Below are 21877 nucleotides of genomic sequence, written 5' to 3' on the forward strand. Positions count from 1 at the left end.
TGTTGATGTTGCTTTCACTGACAATAGGATAAACAGTTGTATGAATCATATCCCAGGGAAATGGTACCATTAACATGAGAAGGTTGGATCAGTGTGAAAAGTCCAAATTTTACGCTTTGTTGTCAGGAAGATTTCCACTATGGTACATGCTAAAAATTACCCACGTCATTTACCAAAGTAATTGTACTTGCTCATATACTGAGTCCCCCACACTCCTAAAACAAGGAGTTAAAAGCTACTTGAAACATACAGCTGAGACTATAATCCTTAGTTCCCTGGCGTATTAACTCTGACAATAGTAATTTATCTGTTTTCATATATTATTAAAAAATAGTAAAGCAGAAATGATTTTACCATTCCCAAAAATCAACAAAAGTGAGTTGCATCACTATCATCAAACATTTCAAATAAGAGCTGATGCGCTTTTTGGACATTTTAACTACTATGTTGGCTTAAAGGCCTTCTTGCCATCATTCTAATCTTTAGCTCCTTGCCCAGATTTTCCAAGACATTCATGCTGGGACTCTGGCTGAGCCATTCCAAATTGTGCTGTTATTTCCACTCAGAAGAAAAATGTTGGTCAAATTAAAATCTTCCAGTTTTTTTTTTGAATAATTTTGGGCTTACCTGTTGGAGCAGGAGATTGAACTGGCAACCTACCAATTGCAGGACAAACTCCCTAATTCCAGCAGCACTTTTGCCTCGGGATCTTGCAAACGTATAAGGAGAAGAAGAGGTCGCAGAAACAAATGCTCCCATTTCAAAGTGGGAAGTCCGCTTGGACACTAAATCCCACTGATCAACACTGTGACTGTTTGTGTTGTCTGGGAACGTGATATTTTAACGTTCATCTTGTGTCACTAGCCGTGCTTCCATCAACGTTTTCTATGCGCATTTTGAAATATATGAAAAAACATTGATGGAATAACTTCCTCAGTTTCGCAAAAACATTTTTACGCTCGCTAGAGGTGGTTTTAGGATTTTTCTTAAGAGTTAATGCACACAGCTGGAGATGGAGACACAATTGTCGAATAAGTGCTGAAACAGCGAACATTTACCTCACATGGCATATGAGTTGTTCCTGCTGTTGCTCGGGGCCCTGCGCCTCCCGATGACGTTACTATACATGATTGGTTTCAGGTTTGCACAATTAAGCAAAACATTCTGATTGGTCCGGACAACTTACTAACGTAATTATAGCAGGATTGTAGGTTTTCTTTGAGAGCGGGGTTGCGGTTTGTTAACGGACAATTTTTCCAAAAAAATTCTCCATGGGCCTTGCGCCTCCCGTTAACGTCACATTATGGCAACGCCACTCAAACAAACTACATTGAGCCCACGGTCTGCATTTGTAACGAATCACTTTTATTTAGTTAATTTAGCGGTTTCTTTTTTCTCAAAAGCTTCAGGCTTAAAGATGAACATGGAAAAATGTGAAATCTTAGCAATTCAAAATAATCCACCCACTTCAATTGATACAAATTAGGTAAAATATTTAGGTATAATGAGATTGAAATGCTCCAAAGGAACATTTAAATTTTTGGAAGAATATTGTTAACAAAAACGGAAGGGTTAGCCAGATTAATTTATCAAGCATATATCTTAAATATACCAAATACTACAGTAAAAAAAAATTTCATCTGGAATAATAAAAATGTGATCAGAAAGAACGACATAGTAAAATCAATAGAAAAAGGAGGAATAAACGTTACTGATTTTGAAGTGATGAATGCCGTGATAAAATTAAAATGGCTGCAGACTTTTATTAAAAATTAAAAGAGTTTATGGTTTAGTTTGCCTTCACAACTTTTTCAAAAAATTGGAGGAACGAAATTTCTCTTAAGATGTAACTTTGATCCTGCAAAATTACCAATTTAAATTGTCAGACTACCACACAAGCATTCCAAAATGATGTTAAAAGTTTTCATGCCTCGATTAAGTTACTGGAAAATAACCGTAAATTGACAAAATAAAATTGATTTGTAATAAATAGCGACCAAGGGCGCGATGTTGTTTGTTTGACTGGAGTTGCCATATTGTGACATCATCGGGAAGCGCAGGCCCCCAAGCAGATCTGACCACCCGAGCAGATCTGGTACCTACAGCGTCTTTCTCTACGTCTCTGAACTGCATTAAACATCAGCAAATACTAGTTGGCATAAAATTACAAGTTGTTTGATAGCAACACATTCCTGAAAACCTCTCTCCTTCTTTGTTTCTTTTTTTGTTGTTGTTGCTCGTTTGCAACTTCTGCTTCCAGTTTATTACAGCCATGCGTAACGTCAACTTCTGACAAAATTACGCTTTGCGTCGCCTGGTTCATTCACTCCAAATCAGTAGATGGAAACAGCAAATTCACGTTTTCATTTTTGCGACATTTTAAAAGTTTGCTCAAACTTCGCATGGCAATCTGGTGGAAGCATGGCTAGTATGTGAGAAATTTTACAAGAAACAGTCACCTATACGCTGAGGCTCCTGGGCCCTCGGGAGCCCTGCAGGAATCTCCTGCAGTCATACAGTGCTGACCAGTGGGATGTAGTGTCCAAGCGGACTTCCCACTTTGAAATGGGCGCATTTGTTCCTGCGACCTCTTCTTCTCCTTATACGTTTACAAGATCCCGAGGCAAAAGTGGTGCTGGAATTAACCTCAATTGCCTGCTGGCCATGGTCAGAGGGTCCGGTGGCGTGTATGTAGCCTCACCTCTATCATTCTGCTCCAGGGCAGCTGTGGCTACTAACATAGCTCACCACCATCAGGGTGTGAATGACTAATAAAAATAAGAGCAACCATAACAGTCTTTTCTACTTCATTAAATTGAGCTTTTATTATTCTGCTAAAATTGTCTCTTAAACTCACTCTTTCCCTTTGTAATTACTCTCTGCTTCAGCTTTCACCATCAGATGGGATTGCCTTGACATATCTTGTTCTGTACTCTTACAGAAAAATCTTGGGTCACATTTTCTGACTTAACTAGTTGAAATAAGTAAAAATCAGTTCAACTTTATTTCTATTCCCATATTTGGCACACAAGTACGTCAAATAATAATTGATGTCATTTGTGCACATTGTTCGTAAAATCTCCTTCAAGAAGTGCCCTGAGTTAACCAAAAGATGAATTTCATTTCTGAACATGCAACATAAATAAACACTTCACAAAACTTGACAAAAAAAAAGCTCTATTTGACTTTGTGCACATATGTTCATATACAGTTTGTGTTTTTACTGATTACTATTGCAAATATCCTCCCCTTTTCATGTGCTTCTATGACTAGGTGTCAGAAAACTGTATCTCACCATGTGATCCTGCTTCATGTCACTCCTAGATCTTATTTGACAGAAACTGAAAAAAAGGCCAATTAGGTGAGATCATTTGAGTTCATGTGTACGGGGCATGTGACTTAAACAAAGTTCCGTTTCCCAGGGCCAGCGTTCTGCCACAGGGGCATATTTTTACCAGAGGATTACTCTTGTTGCATAACGGTCTAGGTTGTGTTCAGACCAGTAAAGAAAATACAGTAAAACAGACAACTGCCACTCATTATTTGTGAGAAAATATTTGTTTTTTTCACCACAGTTTTTGTTTGTCTTTGAAACAGCAGTGTGCCTTGCTTGTCTATCAGGGATTGTTTGGTTCTCGTCAGCCATTGCCTTCTTTCTTAAAAACTAGTGTGTCATTTCTACTTAAGATGATATGCTGTTGAATAAATTAAAAATAAAGACAGTATTGACTAAGATATATGACCAACTTTGCACTGGCTTGAAACTTAATAAACAGCTAAACATGCAAGGACATGAATCACATCTGAGGGGTTCTGTAAGACTAAAAAAGTCAGCAATTTCTCTAAGACAGCTGTTACACATTCATGAGTCGACCTTACAGCTCAATTAATGAAAAGATTTTGGCAGCAAAGTTTACATTTTGAAGGTACAAAAAGTGTTTGTATGCATAACCAACATGAAATACCACAGAGTGCAGTTGGAAAGTTGGAAACATGGCCTTGTAATTGACAGTAGTAAGACAGTGACAGAGGAGTTATCATTATTATTGCACTTTTCACAGATTAAAAACCACAAAGAGCTTCACAGCAAAAATGGAATACAATAAAACAATGAACAATACCATGCATAACAACATTTTAAAAAACATACAGACAAAACCGTGAAAAAAACACACGTCTAATTAAAAGCCTGCTTGAATAGAAGCGTCTTCAGTTACTTTTTAAAATAATCAACAGAATTCATACAGCGTGATAAAGGAGGCAAAACATTCCACAGCCTCGGAGCCACTGCCTGGAATGAACGATCCCCTCTGGTTTTAAAATGAGTGCGTGGAACCACTAACAATGTTTGGCCCGATGACCTCAGACTATGGGTCGGAGTATGGAGCTGTATCAGCTCAGAGATGTAGGGAGGAACTTGACCGTGCAGGGCTCTAAAAGTAAGAACAAAATGTTTTAATTGGATTCTATACTGGACTGATAACCAGTGCAGAGCTGCCAATACTGGTGTAATGTGTTCTCTTTTGTTAATGTGAGTTAAGAGCCTTGCAGCAGACTTCTGGACAACCTGGAGACGGTAAAGCTCCTTCTTGCTCAAACAAGTAAAAAGACTGTTGCCATATTCTAACCGTGAGGAGATAAATGCATGAACAATCATTTCCAACTCACCCTTTGACACCAGTGGTATTAATTTGGAAATATTCCTTAGTTGGAAGTAACAGTTCCTAACTAATTGTTTAGAGTGGTTCTCCAAGGACATTAGATCATTATTAGAATGAATTTAATTTGTTGTAGCTAAAACTTTGTCAAAGTATTAGGCAGATACGAAGCAGTGTGGAATATTTTTGCGTTTTATTATTTTTGCAACAGCAAATTCAAGTGTATCTCATTTGGTTTTTGATGGACCAACTCAACATCTAAGCTTTAAAGGGTTACTCACCCCCAAATCACCTTTTTTTGCCAATAAACTGTTAACATGGTTGTCGTATAACACTGTCTACATATCCTGGTCATAATTTTGAAAAATTTGTGCATGTTTGTTGAAATCCTGCTTTTGTTTCTAAAACCGTCAGTGTGGCACCATCCTGGGATTAAACGGTGGTTTTACAAGAGATTATGAGATTACAGAGACTGAACTGCAAAGTTGGTTGCCATGGAAATTACAGATGAACGGACTCTGGAGGCACAGAGTCTGACATACTTCGGTTGTACAGAATGACTGTTTAGGGGAAAATGTGTCAGCAAGGACACGTCAGCATTACAGCATGATCTTCTCCACCAATGTGATGAACAGAACACTGAAATCATACTGTTACACGTCCCTGAATGGGTGGACACAATGTTTCCTACTTAACGTCTGTGTGAGAGAACAAAGAGGGTTCTCAGGCACAGGTTGCGTTGTGTTGTTATGAGAATCCAGTTCTGAAGCTGTAAACATCCCTCTGCCTTTTAGATTAAATATGGAAAAATATAGTTACGGTTTGAAGAGTCTTTTTATTACTGCAGAAGTCTACAATAGAAACACCACATTATCAGATAAAAGAACCTGGGGCAAACGAGAACATTTCGGTTAACAATTTCAAATTAACATCCTCACCACACTGAACTGCATACACCACTATCACCACCAGGGCTACCTCAGTACAAGAATCAGCCGTCCACCTGCACCTCAAGGACAAAGGACACTCTTTTGAGGACCAAAATGTTCACATTTTGGACAGAAAAGACAGATGGTTTGAGAGAGGGGTGAAGGAAGCCATTTACGTAAAGTGAGAATAAACAACTTTAAACAGAGGAGGTCTCAGGTTTTTACTTTAAAAATATTTACAGCACAGCTATAGGTATGATTCCTGCCAAGTTTCACCCCAATTCACACCTCCACACATGTGATCACGTCATTTCTCCTTTGAGCCAGGCTAACGATGAGCCTAACAACTCCCCATTGTTGGGGCGACCAGTTCCAGGTGGATCTACATGTGAATCTCAGCTGTAATGAGGTCTCGCTGGCATGTCTATAAAGCTTGGAACACCACACTACTCCAGTGTGGGAAGTGAAACGTCTTCAGCTTCAGAATAGAAGTCCAGTTGTTTTATTTCTTTTAATCTTTTTTTGGATTGTCAATGAAGTTCACGGAGCTGGCCGAGCATTCTTTAAAAGGCCATTTACTAATCATAAGCACGCTGCTGTAATTCTCATCACCACGTCCAGCTCATGGTATTGGCCCACTGATCAACACCTTCATTTTCAGACTTTTGATTTTGCTCAGACGATGAATCAAGTCATTTTTCAGAATTTCTGCGAGACGCGATGGATTTCATTAACTGCTGCATCCCCGACAATAAGAACTTTTGGCATAAATGTTAGTTTCTGGGTCACTTTAGGAGATGGTTGTGTTGATCTTGTCTCATGATTGTTGTTGGTGTATGAAGGAAAGGTGTCCTTTGTCAGCTCCTTCTGAAGAGCAGCAAGCCTGTGTTTTTTAGGGGAATTCCAACTAAGTTTAGTGTGTTTCCAGTCAGAAACATGATGGGATGTGTTACGCTCGAGCTGGTTGATTAGTCCTTGGTCCTGGTGTCAAGGAAGATGGAATCATGTCGCCTCCAGCTGCTCTGTGTTTTTTCTTTGGTGCTGGTGTTGACAAAGGATGTCTTGGCTCAATGCCAGACACACTGTATCATCTAGGTGAGGACCCCATCCTCTAGTCAGATCCAATAGATCTCAGACTTGTCTAGTCATATCCATAGGATCTGACTAGACAAGATTTATTTTTTTCCTTGGCTCCAAGACAGTCCCAGCTGGGTGGACTGCTTGCTGAGGTGCTTGAAGGCTGTTGTTTGTTTTCAGACGTCAGTAGAGCTGTTTCATTTCCAGAGCCTGCGTTAATCTCAATATTTACATCCAGCTGAGGAAACTCTCTGTTCTATCGATTAAAGTGTTTCTATAAAATTGCTAATGTCCTCGGCGTCGATCTTGCTTTTGTTCCTCTTGGAAGAAAAAAAAACAGGGCAAAAAGTAAAGTTAAAATAAAAAATAAAAATCCCGCTGTCCTTACATTGTAATTCAGTTATGAAGGTAGACAATGTATCTATAAAAACTAGGTGAATTAAATAACTTTAATCGGTAAAACTATAAAATGAGGATAAGAGAGAGCCGGATAAGCTACTGTCTGAAGGTGTTTTGCTCCATGTAGAACAAAATTAATCTTTTTTGGCCTCCATGCTAAATACTAGTAGAAAATGGATACTTTCAGCACAACGACCTTCCCAAGACACACTGTGGTGGCAGCATCCTGCTGTGGTCCAGAAGCAGGACAGTAGAGTTGATGTGAAGATTGATTATTTAATTTCCCTATAGGATTAATAAAGTACTTTTGAAGTGAATTGAGTAGACAGAGCAAAATACCTGTCAAGGACTGTAAAAGACAAAGACACTAAGGCTGAAGTCCCCTTCAAAAAAAAGACCAGGACGCTAATTATACTGTCACAGCTATAGTGGAACGGTTTAGATTGAAGTATATTCATGATTTTGAATTGCCTAGACTTAAACTGATGCTCTAAAGAGCGAGGGATAAATATCTAGTTTGTATACAAAGCTGTGATAGACGTACGTACCTTAAAAGACTTGCAGCTGTTATCGCAAATAAATTAAGTCTTATAAACTCAGAGGTTTATGATCTTTTCAGACATATAAACTAAATCTTGGGCCACACCACTGTTGTAGCTATACAAACTGAGAATACCAGTTGAAAACACATTCTGACTGATAAGGGCCTAAAATTGAAGAAAGAAGCTAACACAGCTTACGATGTCGTTCTACTCATCTCTGCATTAATGTTGAGATGAAACCTGACCTAAGCCTGGTTTATTTTTTCTCAGCTCACTATTTGTACTGTATTATTTCACATTTCTTGTTGTCATAATGTATCTGTTTCTTGCAAACTGCCATTCCAGCTGTCCTAAATGAAGGCATTGTGCTGAACTGTTGACCCTTGGATAATCATGCTTTGCAGCTAAAGGCATTTGAAAAATGGTGTGTGGTGATAACATTACAGTAGCCATCTGTTATGACAGTGTTGGGCAACATTTGAGATGTCAAAAGTGGGTTAGAAAACCCACTGGAAAAAAAAGACACATGACAAGCTTATGTAAAACTAAGTGTCCAAGTTATGTGGAACCTTTGCTTGTGGTTCAGCTGACGTTCTGGAGCGTTTTAAGTATCATAGTGAAACCCAACAAACTCCATTTCCATTGAAATCTATGCGCACAGCCTGTAAGTGGCCCCCATTAAACTTCAATGAAACATTATTCTGTTTATGTAAATGCTGAGATCACATGAGCCTCTGGGATACATGTTATATAGTCAAGTGTCTTGGAAACGCTGTCGGGGGAAAAAGCTAAAACCTCAGTAATACAGCAGTTGCTTTGTTTGTGTACAGGAAATCATAACTGTGTAAATCTTGTGTTTAAAGAGACATAAATGTGTTTTTATGGGGTCAAGTTGGTCTCTTGGACCTATTTTGGCAGCACTGCAAAAACAGTTCTAACTAGTTGGCTTATGAAATCTTCAGACTATGTATGCTTTCTTTCTCTGTTTGCAGCAGAGCTTTAGTGGCCCCATTTGTCATATTTTGCTCCATTAAATGTGGTGAATGACAAATATATAACTCAAGTCAAATGCTTTTCTTTGAGCTCCATGAAATGTTGAACAATGCAGATTATAAAACTTTGGCCAGCATTCTGTATGCTGTAAAAAAACATTGGGCATCTCTCTGTAGATACTGTTGACTCTTTCACATGGTGTTGAGACTTAGAAATGCTGAAAACTAAACTGCCTCTAAACTGTTTCCATTTGTAGGCTGGACCTGAAATTAACAGCCGTTTGAATTTGACCGCAGAAGAGAGTAAGTAGCTTTGACGAGGCTCAACTCAAGTGATTCATAAAAAAAATCCTGTGTGAGTAAATGTTGGGCAAACAGCAGTATTTCATTTTTAAATAGATGTGCTGTTCTAAGTCTGTCAGAATTTGACAAATTCAAGTGTGCAAAGGAGTAAAGTGTGAGGGATTTTTGTTTGCATGTTAAAGATAATTATTTAATATCATTAAACAACTTTTTAAGGTTTTGTTTTAGTCTACTTTTTCTACAACCACCTTCCAAATAATGACCAAGCTGTTTGATTGGCCACAAGACAATACATTTCGGACGTCAGAAAGAAAAAATCTGTCAATAAAATCCATAACTATTTAGTGTTCATTCAAATAACTGAGCACTCAGTAGTTGTTAAGTTTGACTTTTGCACAACATTCAATTACTACATGTAGTAATTGAAGTGAAGTCACCTTACGTCCTCAATTACTACATGTACTCTGTTTTTTTTTTGTGAATTTTAAAATGTCCCTCCCATTATGTGCTACCGGGTTAAATTAGACTTTTACATGCAGTGTTTCAGAAAACAGGAATGTTTCAACAACCAACCTTGTAGCTCTCCAGCCTTCCTGTCAACCAGGATGTTATTGACAATAAATGACTATTAACTTTGCATTTGTCCCGTTTCAGAATCTACTGCAGAAAAGAGGCACATGCTGTTTGGTCGTCCCCAGATGCTGCAGCCCGGCCGCGGTTACTGCATCCTCCACCAAGAAGGATTCATCAGCGGCTACAGCCGCGAACTGCTCATGCCTCTCTGGAGTACATTCACCGTTGAAAAACCTGTGAGCATTTTAGGGTGGACAGGAAATAGCAGATCAGACATAATGCTTCAGTGTTAAGAATCCAAACACATCTGCTTGTTTTACTTCCTTTTTTAACTGTTGTTTACAGTAATAAGCAGCTTCAGTAGTGGGATTGTTTTAGTATATTTCTGCTGACTTGACACATATTTTGTTAGCCGATTCTTACATGTGATTAAAAATTAGGTGCAATAAACACAAGCAGTTACCAACTTTGAGATGCTTGACATTCGGGGTTGAGGAATGAGCTGTGTCAGTATTGGGCGTGCTTATTTTCTTAAAAAAATATTTTCTGAGCTCTTGAAGCTGGAGCAGAAAAAGCTATGCAACAACTGCTTAGTCAACCACAGGGAGAATTTTCCAGTATTTCCTCCCTGCAAACCTTTCAAGGCTTTGACACCTAACAAGTCTACACTGAAAGGTTTTTAGAGGTTTAAAGCAGCACCTACAACTAGAAAAACTAAACATACTTATTAATATATAATTATAAAAGACCCAAAATAAAAAAAGAATCATACTAACTTGATTTTAATTATGATATATATATATACATATATATCCCAAAACAGTTTTGAAAGACTTGGATATGCACTGACGTGAGCATTACGATCCAAACCAGAGTAACCGACCATCACTTTGGAGCCTCCAAATATAAGCCGTCACTAACGAAGTCAGCTGGCCACAAGCCGAAGCAGCAGACGCTTTTGCTTAGAGCTGTATGATTCAAGAGCCAGCAGCTGGTTTTGAGCGGCTTCTGGGTCTGACTTTTTTAAAGGATGAGTAAAGCATTTTTCTTATTTTCTCAGACCAACTCGGACCAGTTACCTCCTGTAACACCTGACTGCTTGAGGGCTGATGTGAGATTGCCAGAACCTCAGAGTCCCAGATGTGATCAGTATGAAGCTGCTAGAAACCTGACTCATGCTTTCCTGTATCCACCGAGTAAGTAACAACACCTAAGTAAGAACTCACCTTAGTAAAAAGTATAAAGTTTTTCATGAAAATCACAGGACCATTCTGTTTGATACTTTGATTCCATGACTGGAGTTGCAGTTTTCACAGAGGCTAGAGAGTCAAGCACCTAGCAGTAGTTCAAACTTAGAACTTCACTGATCATTACTTGGATTTCAGTGTGTTTGCATGGAAAAAGCCACTTATCTGTTATTTTTTTTTCTGTAATTAAATCATTAGGGTTGTTTTATTTGTTTTTGTACTTGACCTCAACAACTTAATTTATGGCTGGTCATTACCGGTCTGCTTAGGATACCTAAAGGATGATATACTTAAATTTGTGGTTTCTGAGCCTTTCCAACTCAGCAGGGGTTGACATCTTAAATCTGCATTCCTCAGTTACTAGCACATTACTTGGAAACTTTACATCCCGCAATGTGGTGAATGACTGAGTCTTTAGTAAAAGAAACTGATTCAAACAGAGCTCTGATGCTTAGCTATTGACATTCAGAAGCAAAGAAGTGATTGCTCATTTTTATGTTTTTTTGTTTTTTTCCCCAGATCTGAATGTAACAGTGGACCAACAGTATGATGCCTTGATAATGAGTAACATTATCCCAATGTACCCTGCATTTAAGAGTAAGTTCAAGTTTGATTCTTCAAAGCCTGAAACAGGACAGGATTTTTTTTTTTTTAGAAAAGCATTTGACTTCGGTTTATTTTACAGCAGATGTCAAAGTCTATAAAACTCTGTTTAAATGCAAGGGGGTTGAGATGTTAAAATTGTGAAACATTTTTCCCAACTTTGTATGCCTTTAATGTAACATATAACAGAAAAACACAAAGGGACAAATGTCAATTAAAAGCGTGTATACGTTAGCTTATCCTTAAAATACAGTTTTACTGAAACACCTTTTCATTACATTTCAGCATTCATTCCTCTCTGGCAGGAATACAAGCTTCCCATGTCCCCTTCCCAGTTATGTATAGAAAGAAATGCAACCTTTTTTAATTTAATATCTAAATCACACAATTAGAAATGCTGTTTGAAAAGTGTTTTATAATTGCACATTTTTAATTGGATTATTAAGGAGGGATTGTAAATTTTATTTAATAATTCATTATTTGATGCTGTAATAAAAAAAAAATATTTTCAAATCCTGTATCTAAATGGAGATTTAAAAACCGCTATTCATAATGAATAGTGGAATAATGGAAAAAGGAATTACCTTTTTATATGTTTGATAAGGAAAGGAATTAATTATCATATTTATTGATTGTAGGTTTTAAAATTCCATTTAGAAATGTCAAAACTGCAATTAGAAAATACATTTTCTAATTGCAGTATTTTAGAATGGATTAATAAATGCAATTTACAATTCCTCTTTACATTTTAAATGTACAGTTATAAAAAGCTTTTCAACTTGAATTTCCAATTGTATGATTTAAATTTCAAATGGTTGTATTTTTTTTTCCGTGACTCTCCTGATCCTCCATTGTAATGGCCAGTTTACCTGATAAATGTATGTCAGATTATTTAGGATATCTCTGGTCGTCAGCCCTTATTTGTTCAGATGAACATACAGAACGTCTTATTAATTTGCAGCATTTTTCACTCCTGTGCCGGTGTCCCACAGCCTAAAACAGTGTACCACACCTGATCTGGTCAAATTCTGAATAATCCCCCCCCCAAAAATAATGTGGCAGGCGATTTTTGCGAAATTTAAAGAAAGCAGAGCTGCAGACATTGTCACACCAAGAGCTGCGTGGCCTGTCATTCAAAATATGCAGCAGCGTCCCACCTCATGAGCAGCGGTGCGCCAAGATGCTCATAAAATAAAACAAAAAGAATGATGCTGATGCATACAGAACACACTGCTTAAAACGCCTCCTGCTGATCTATGGACTCATTTTTGCTCCAACCCTAAAATACCTGCCAGACAGACAAGGGAACAGCAGCAGGGATCTTTAAAAAGTATTAAACTTTACAAAAAAGTGTAATAACATTTTCTACAAGCTTTTAAAAATGGGTTAATCCTTAAACGCTTGAAAAGTTTTTTTTTCTGATAACTACTTTATTGAACTTTTTTAAACTTTAAGCGTTTTATTAAACTTGTAATAATTGATTGTTGTGCACTAACAGGCAAACCAGAGATTGATTAACGTAATGTGTGATCTGGGTTAAATAAAATTGGATTATGTCATCATAGTATTAGTAATGTGTCCCACATTGTCCCTCGCAAAGCCTACCGCTTTCACTTTTTGAGATGTGACCACCGTACCACCACCATGCTTTGCTGTAGGTTGCTCTCTTTTGGTGATGTGTGGTATTTGTGCCCAACAAACTTTTTTTGGAGTTGTTAAAACTTGATTTCATCAAATCATAACACTTTTTCCTTCAAGGCTATGATTTTAGCCAGGTCTGGAGGTTTTATTTTGCAGTAAAGGCTTCTATCTTTCAAACCAGACTATGCAAGAGACCATTGTTACCTGTAGAACACAACTGGTACCATCCAGAACTTGGGTCAGTTCCTTTAGTCTTACTGCAGGCCTCCTGGCAGCCAATCAGACCAGATAAGGAGAGGCAGTTTTTTGAGGCAATTTTTGTAATGTCGTTGTTTTCTCCATGCATTGGTGACAGTTTTTATTACGTCAGTGTATACGGAATACGGTGTGAATTTTGTTCGTACTGTTCTCCTGATAAATACATTTGTATAGACGGATCCTTTTGACCTTTTCTACCAAGAAACTTTCAGAAGAATAGCTGAATTGAATTCACTAATTTAGGGTAGGATTGATATCGACAGGTGTTTCAACGACATTACATTACTGCAGTTTTTCCACTTACTTTACGTCTTTTTTTTTACCTCCAATAGATTTGTTTTTCAGCTGACTTATACAATACATATGTACCCGAAAAGTTAGAAAAAGCTCTGAAATTATGGATCTTGCCCAATTCTTTTTACACTGCAAACACCTGCCAATTGACCAGTAGTGAGAAAAATGTGTGATCCACTGTAGTTGTGTTTAATAAAACCTTCTCTTCTTTCTCAGGGATCTGGGATTACCTCCACAACACTTTGCTGAAGAAATATGCTTCTATATACAATGGCATTAATGTTGTGACAGGGCCAGTCTTTGATTACAACTTCGATGGCCGATATGACACCCCAGAGCAGATACAGCAGTAAGTTGTATTTCTCTAATAAGGGTGTGTCACCCTTTAGTATCGTAACTAAACTGAGGAACTCAACTTTTTCAGTCTCAAGATTAGAGTCTACAAAGCTTCACTTCAGTTATTTATGTATTGCAATCAAACATTAAGGACTATACTTACTTGAAAATAAATAAGTAAAATGGCGACAGGTTGGACGGACATAAATGGTGTAAATGCAGTAAATGCACTTTTACATTTGCCTGCCTGTCAAAAAGACAGCCAGGTGTGAAGTCATGGGTGGAAATGCATTCACAGAGGTGAAGAATATGCTGGCTTTGCACAACATGAGTACCCTTTTGCAATGGCTTTTGTTTTTTGTAAGGGCCAGAATGAATGTTATAAGCAAAAGATGATAGAAGATACCTTCAGGACATCTCTTTGTATGTCTTGTGTTTTGCTTTTGCTATGTAACATTTCCCTCTGTAATGTTTTTCTGTTCATGTACAGCACTTTGCATCATCTTGATACTAAAAAGTATAACTAAACTTGCCTTGCCTTGTCGTGTGTAACTATAACCACCATCAACTTCATGGTGGATCTGAAACTGATGCACTTCCCTGCATGTTTCCCTAAATACGGCAGTAAATATTATTTAGGCTCTGCGTGATGGAAACAGAAGGCTATGACGGACATAAATTGAATCAGTAACTTGAATCGGGGTTAAATGGAAGCCCAGAGTGTATCAGGCCCTTTCTCTGGGCGAAACCAAAAAAGTTGATGTTGCAGTGGCTTAACATTTGAGAATGATGGCAATCTTTCTGTGTAACTGCAGGTTTGTGACTGGGACCGACATCCCCATCCCCACTCATTACTTTGTGGTGCTGACGAGCTGCAAGGTTGTTGAGCAGCCAGTGAGCGCTTGTGGCGGTGAGCTGCAGACTGTGTCTTTCCTGCTTCCCCACAGAGCTGACAACACGGAAAGATGCAAAGTAAGGGATTCCAAAACCACATCATAACCCTTTAGTCACGTACTCACTTGGGTGCTGCCCTGTTTACACCCACCGGGCCAGACAGGGACACCAGAGTTCTTGTTTTATGCGTTCGTGTTTGACCAAACCCTGGAGGAATAAAGCCAGCGGAAAAAAACAACAACAACAGCAAACAAAATGCAGACAAGCGTGAAAAACTTTAGGTGAAACCGCCTCCCTTTGGTCCTAAACAAAGGGCAGTGACTTTGTTGACAGCTCATAACTTTGAGGAATTTTAAAATAATGAACTGGGTGCACAAGTTTACACTTGTTGCAGATTTTCTTGAATCAACACAATAGTGAAAAGTAAACATACAGCCTCCTCCTCCAGGAGATCAATCTGTGTAACTGAATTTTACATCAACCATCCGAATTTTGGAGCCAGCAATAAGCTTCTGGTATGAGTGGATATTTGATATTTGAAAATTCATTCGCATTGGTTGGTTACCTGGAATGAACTTGCTTTTTAAGCATAGTTCTCAAAAGGGTTTAGTCTGGGGATTTGGGAAGGCTATTCCAAGAGTGCTGGTTCATCAATTTCAACGCCAGTTTTTTTATGTTTGAGATTGCTGTCCTTTTGGAACATCAAATTATTATTATTTTGAGGTCAAGTTTAATAATGTGTTCTCCTCCATTATTCCTTCCACTTAGTGAAATCCTCTAACATCACAGTAATGTTGCCACCACCTTGTTTGACAGGGAGGTTCCAAGTAAGAAAACTCATTTTGATAGCTCACTCTTTGCGTAGCTATCCATGCAACATTTTTTGCAAAAGACATCCGCTTTGTCCATGGAGGCAACTATAAGAATCAGTCGTACATAAAAGTGCTGGTTGTGGAGCAGATTCTTCTTTCTTGGTTGGCAACTTCTAAGTCCATACTGATGACAAGAGCATTTACTGTTGACAGTGAGGCGTATGCCCCATTAGGTTTCACTTTATGATGGGATTGGAGCCTGGGTGTTGCAGAAGCTCGCTGATGGCTTAGTTTTTTTTTAAATTTAGAGGTACACTTGCTATGGGGAAAATAATCAAACATTTGTAGATGTGTGTAATATCAACCTAGTTTCATGTTAAAGAAAATCCCCAATAAATTCACATTTTTCTTCAAAATACTTATTGTAATCATAGCAGATGTCTGTTGCAATTATTTATTTTTTTACCGGGTAAACAAAATGGCTCAAGTTAATCATTAAAGTCAAAAACTCCAATGACAGGTTTTACCATAGTGAGTACTGTATGTAAATCAGCCTGTTGGGTTTCAGACCGAGAAAATATGCTATTTTCGTCACTTTTTCCTTCTGTCTAACAGAGCACAGAAGATGAGTCCAATTGGGTGGAAGATCACATCTGGTTTCACCAGTCAAGGGTCAGAGATGTTGAGTGGGTCACAGGACTGGACTTCTACTCAGGCAGTAGTCGACCAGTTCCAGAACTGCTGATGATGAAGACCCGCCCCACAGCAGCCATTCACAGAAAGCAGTGACTGATCCAATCAGAAACCTAAGTATGTACTTGCTAATGCCGTGTTTTACCTTGTCAGCTGTTAAATAAAAGCACTTACCCAAGTAACTATTTATTTACCTGTCAGTTTAAATGCATTTAATCCTACTTCATCGGATCTTTGTTTTGATTAATTAGTGTTTTTGTCTTTATGTCAATGGAGTCATTTAACTGAAAGCCTTCAAAAACAAACAATTAGCATGTATGGATAGATAAGGAATAAACATATTCATTTAATACTGATACCTACCATAACTGTAAAACAGCCATTATTAATATACTTAATAAAGGTTTGATCTTGATAAGAGGTTTGATCTTCCAAAGAGATTAAACCATATTGTTTTACATGTAAAGCATGTTTTTTTTCTTCATACAAACATAAATCGTAATTTATGTTTACTGGGCTCTAAATCTAAATCTATGTAACCTTTTATTAAATTTTTGACCACAGAACATCTCTATTGTGAGTAATTTGGTGTACTTTTTTTTTTTTTACTTATTTCCCTCCTTTTATGTCTGAGATTTTCATTATGACACCTACTTTATTGAAAGAAAGGTTAAATAAAGAAATAAATATTTATCATTGCAATTGTACATTTCTTGCAGCACAAATTTTATGTTGCCATGCCACGCTGATAAACAGGTCTCTTCACTTTTATGGTATCTCTTTTTATAGAAGAAATAAAGTCTAATTTGAAACCAATTTAAAGCAGCATATTAGCCTCTAGAGCTGCTAGACCATTAATTTCCAGGTTCAGCGCCCCGAACAAACTATATATATATATAGATAGATAGATAGATAGATAGATAGATAGATAGATAGATAGATAGATAGATAGATAGATAGATAGATAGATAATCTGAAGGTCTGGATTTTGAGCCACACTCAAAGTGGAAAAAAAATACATTACAGGTGGATCCAACTTTGATGTAATGTCCTTAAAACAAGTGAAAATGAGGCGTGTGTGTGTGTGTGTGTGTGTGTGTGTTTATGTAGCCTTTCTGGCATGCTGTAATGATTGTGTAAGTCTGTACTTATTCAACGCTGAAGCAGTTAATTGTTTAAACTGAAAGTACCAGTGTTGGAAATTTACCAGGACACTGTGATCATGTCAATCCAGGGAATAGCAATTCTGTGGAGAAAAAGCAAGTCTAAATATGCATTTTAACGTGTTTCTTTCTATGCAATGCTTTTCATTGTGTGATACATTACACTGTGCTCAGTGAGAGAGCTTAAAGATTTTCTTTTTTTCATCGTCTTTGCTTTGATTTTTTTTGAGCCATTTACATCCCCTTGCCTTGCTTGATGATGAGAAGAGTGGTAAACACATTAATGATAGCTTGAAAAGACACTTGTTACATGTAATTTATGTGAGTTACGATCTGATTCTATACAAAGAGTATATACAATTGATATATACGCTAAAAAAAATCAATCAAAAGAGGTCCTAAGTAATGCCATTACACTAAACAATATGGATAATATGAAAATTAAAATGGTGGTTGAAGAGGTGATTGGGATATTGATTCAATCAAAAATGTAGAGCAGATGATGAGTAATGCAATTCTAATCAGGCTTTTGATTAATAATTACTTAAATCCCACTTTATTACAGTACAACCGCAAACAAGACAACGCATAAACAAATTTAATAGTAGGAAGGGCTGCTTTTTCTGCTCACTAGATCTTTATTTAGAAAACCTGCTGTCGAGAACGTCATTTGTGTTCTGTTTTTCCTGTCTTACAGGCACCAGGTATAATTATATCATTAGAGAGAGAGAGAGAGAGAGGGAGAGAGAGAGAGAGCTGTCTGTAATGCAGCAACATGAGCGGGTCTATTTATAGCTCTCGTTCATAGTTGCTTATTCTGTAGACCAAATATGTCAATTCAAGGTCAGAAACAAGTCCAATAAACCACAACCTCACGGAAGTCACTTGAAAAAAAATCATCGGGATAAAAAATTGGCTTAGAAAAGGCAGGCTGACTAGCATTGCTATTGATGCCAATGATCTTACATTGGGCTGCAGTAAAATTGTTCTTCTTACCACAAGAACAAAGCTGCGAGACTGCCACCGAGTCAGTGTGTAGAAAGTTGCAAGTGGGATTTCTTGGCCAGAGACAGTAGGGGGGGAGGTGATAGACCTTTCAACATCTCATTAACCCTTAGATTACCATCACACGGACTTTGAAGAGCATACACTAAGGTAAAAATGTTACTTAGTGCTGCTTTAAGTCCTAAGGGCAAACGCCTCTGCCTACAATCATCTGCTTGTGTTACAACATGAAAATTTTCCCATGGGTTTTATCTTTGGCATGTATTGCACCTGTACTTCAATACACCAATGCTGGGAGGTCTTTCCAGTTCACTGTAAGTTATTTGAACAAAAAAAAAAAAAAAAAAAAAAACTCGAGGACGTCTTGGTACATGATTGTTCCATTGGTTCACAACCTTAATTGTAAGTGAGAAATTCACGCAAAGAACATTTACTGTTCCAGTGAAACTCGTTTTACGGTGATGCAACATTTCAAATTCCATTTCAGAATTCAGTCTTCCTGGACCTCCTGCAGTCCACTATGACCTCCTTGGTTGTTGCTGGTGTTCAGGATAAGGTTGTTCCTGGAGCACCACTGTGTACGATTGCGGGCGTCCTCTCTGTAGAGGGTCTCGCTACTATTGGAAGTGAGACCAACCACAGTGTTGTCGTCCACAAACTTCACCACCGTGTTTGTGGGGTGGATAGCATTGGTTTACTTACATCTTAAGGACAAAGGACACTCTATTGAGGACCAAAATGTTCACATTTTGGACAAAGAAGACAGATTGTTTGAAAGGGGTGTGAAGGAAGCCATCTACGTTAAGAGAGAAAAAACAACCTTAAACAGAGGAGGGGGCCTTAGGTTCCAACTCTCAAAAACTTACAACACAGCTATAGGACGTCACTTTAACTCTCACCCTCATTCGGGTGATCAAAACATTGTTCCTTTAAGCCAGGCCAATAAAAACCCTAACGACTCCTCGTTACAGAGGTGTGGACCAGTTTCGGTCCAATCTGCTGGCTTAATGGCTTCAACGACCGCCCATTACTAAGGGGTGGACCTGTTTCGGTTGAATTTGCATGTTATCTAAGACATTACAAGGCCTTTGTTTGGTAATGGTATAAAGCTTGTTACTCCACATTACTCCAGACTGTTTGAATTGAGAAAGCTTCCTGGAGAGGAAGCGAAACGTCTTCACTACGGAAAACAAGTCCAGTTGTTTTGTTTTTACTTCTTTTGGATTGGTTTAGAGGGTGAAGAGAACCCGGGCTGAGGACACGACCCTGTGGCGTTCCAGTGTTGAGGATCAGTAGGGTGAATGTTTCCCTGGAGCCTGTCGGTGAGCAGGTCACTTATCCAGGAGCAGAACGGTATGGATAATCCCAGGTTATGGAGCTTCAGTGCCAGCCTGTCTGGTTGAAGGCTGAGCTGAAGTCCATAAACAGCATCCTAACATAGCATGTTTAGCCCTCTTTGTTAATAATTTCTTGTTTTGATAGCTGTTAGAAAAGGCACAAGGCATGTGGACTTTCTGTCATCTGTCTTTTACAGAACATTGGGTGACTGATCATAATTTGCATGCCGTCAACCCGAAAATATGCCTTCAGAGCAATCGAGATGTTATGATGACACTGTGGTAATAAGTAGTTTAAGGACATTTTTCAACATTATAAGTGGAATTATAGGAAACTGAAATGAAGGAAGCATAAATGCATAATGTCAATGTAAATTTGCAAACTGGACGAAAGGACAAAGCATCCTGTCCTCGTTGCTCTGCTTTAAGCCGCTTTATACAATATGTTTGTGATAGCACTCTGCATTGCTGCAAACCATTACAAATACATCTGGCTAAAAGCTAACAGCATTTAAGGGTCCCTGAGCACCAAACCCTCCACGGTAAATGTTGGAAAAAACAACTCATTTTTTTGTTGTGCCACTGCCTAAAAGTGCATTCACAACAAACAGGGAAAGTTATTTACATTGATTGCCTGCCATTGGTCACTTGACATTTGGCCTCTCATAAACGTGGGGACAATGCGGCAAAATTCAAACCCGGATCGCTTCACCGTGTCATCAATTAGGAGACGCGTCTGTCCGCTTGTCGGTTCCTCTTGTTGGTTCAGCTCACCATGGTGGACCTGGATTTTACCGAGCGAGTCACACTGCTGTATGTAATGTAGAAAGCTGAACAATAGTGCCAACGCCGACGTCCCTTGGTCCACCAGGTCCACCAGAGGTGCACCCGGTTCAGCTAGTACCACCGCCTGCTCCAGGAGCTGTGTTTGGATAACAGTCGCTTCAAGTGGTACGTCTGTCTGTCCAGGACCCAGAATGAAGACCTGCTGTTCCGCGTTGGGGGACGGATCACCCTCCGGGACACAAACTACAAGAGCTCTATCCTCGCTGCAGAGTGCCGGTCCACCTGTCTTCAGTCAGTAGATCAATCAGTGCTCAGTAGAAATTTGTATTCTATTTTGAATGAAAAAAAGCTCTGTTTCATGACGCATCACCACCAGATCCTGTCGCTGATTGGTTAACCTGACGCAAATTGACAGAAAAGTTCGGGATTGTTGAATTTGGCACCGTTCTCATTGCGCGTTCACCGCACCCATTTACGCTCAAAGCGTGTTTTTCGCATCTATGACTGTTAATTCACTCCTGATTGCGCCTTTACATAGGAGATAACATGTAAATCACTCGCGCCATTCGCCTTGTTCTCATTGGCAGTGAACACACCTTGCAACAGGCCACTCTTGTTCAAAACTCCCACCCCATTTTCACAAAAGCTTGAGAGCGGCTACTGTGACCATGCATTGCTTTATAACAGAGTTCAGTTTGTTTGGTTAGCTTTTCTTTCCTTAACAGATGACAGGATTTGAGAAACGGCCATGAATATTTACAATTATTGTTAGTAACATATGTCCATTATCTGTACCCGCTTAGCCTTGCAGGGTATCGGGTTGGGGGGATCATTGGGCGAGAGGTGCAGTACACCTTGGACCGGTCGCCAGTCCATCCCAGGATTTGAAACATTGTAAATGTGAAAATTAAGTACGTAAAGCAAAATTCCATATGGAGGCATGACATTTTTAAACGCCATTATGTCGCTTGTCTTAAACCTTAGACCTTAATAAATGAAAAAAGCTTTATTTTTGTTATGATTTCAGGTACATTTGTTTCGGCAAATGTCATTTTTTGTTAATTCTATTGCTGGCTGACACCAACGTACATTCACTGTCATTTTCACACAGAACTGAAAGGACACCAAAAATAAGACTCGTCACAAGAAGGTACAAGGCGTGTCATAGACTCTGGAATCTCACCCGTAATTTATATACAGTCAAAGTGAGTATGCAGTTGCTCCAGAGGACGAACACAGTCTTTGTGTGTCGGGGGAGCAGTACTGTTATTGTCTAGCAAAGCCGGATGAATAACATGTCTGTTTTTTGTTTTTGTTTACCATGACCTGCCTGCT

General features: G+C 38.6%; 1 protein-coding gene across 2 annotated transcripts in view; it reads left to right on the top strand.

The window, feature by feature from the left end:
- Positions 1-21877, top strand: part of LOC105916450 (venom phosphodiesterase 1) — a 65368-nt gene that overhangs the window by 36898 nt on the left and 6593 nt on the right. The window contains exons 19-25 of one of the 2 annotated variants that reach the window (XM_012850979.3): positions 8855-8900; positions 9555-9709; positions 10534-10669; positions 11240-11317; positions 13733-13865; positions 14668-14824; positions 16174-16942. In XM_012850979.3, the coding sequence (XP_012706433.2) occupies positions 8855-8900; positions 9555-9709; positions 10534-10669; positions 11240-11317; positions 13733-13865; positions 14668-14824; positions 16174-16347 (879 nt within the window). In that variant the 3' untranslated portion in view covers positions 16348-16942. Of the gene's footprint in view, positions 1-8854; positions 8901-9554; positions 9710-10533; positions 10670-11239; positions 11318-13732; positions 13866-14667; positions 14825-16173; positions 16943-21877 lie in introns of those variants that run through there. The other variant, XM_036145501.1, reaches the window with a different exon arrangement.

This window comes from Fundulus heteroclitus, chromosome 13 (assembly GCF_011125445.2).
Source record: "Fundulus heteroclitus isolate FHET01 chromosome 13, MU-UCD_Fhet_4.1, whole genome shotgun sequence".
Taxonomy (NCBI): domain Eukaryota; kingdom Metazoa; phylum Chordata; class Actinopteri; order Cyprinodontiformes; family Fundulidae; genus Fundulus; species Fundulus heteroclitus.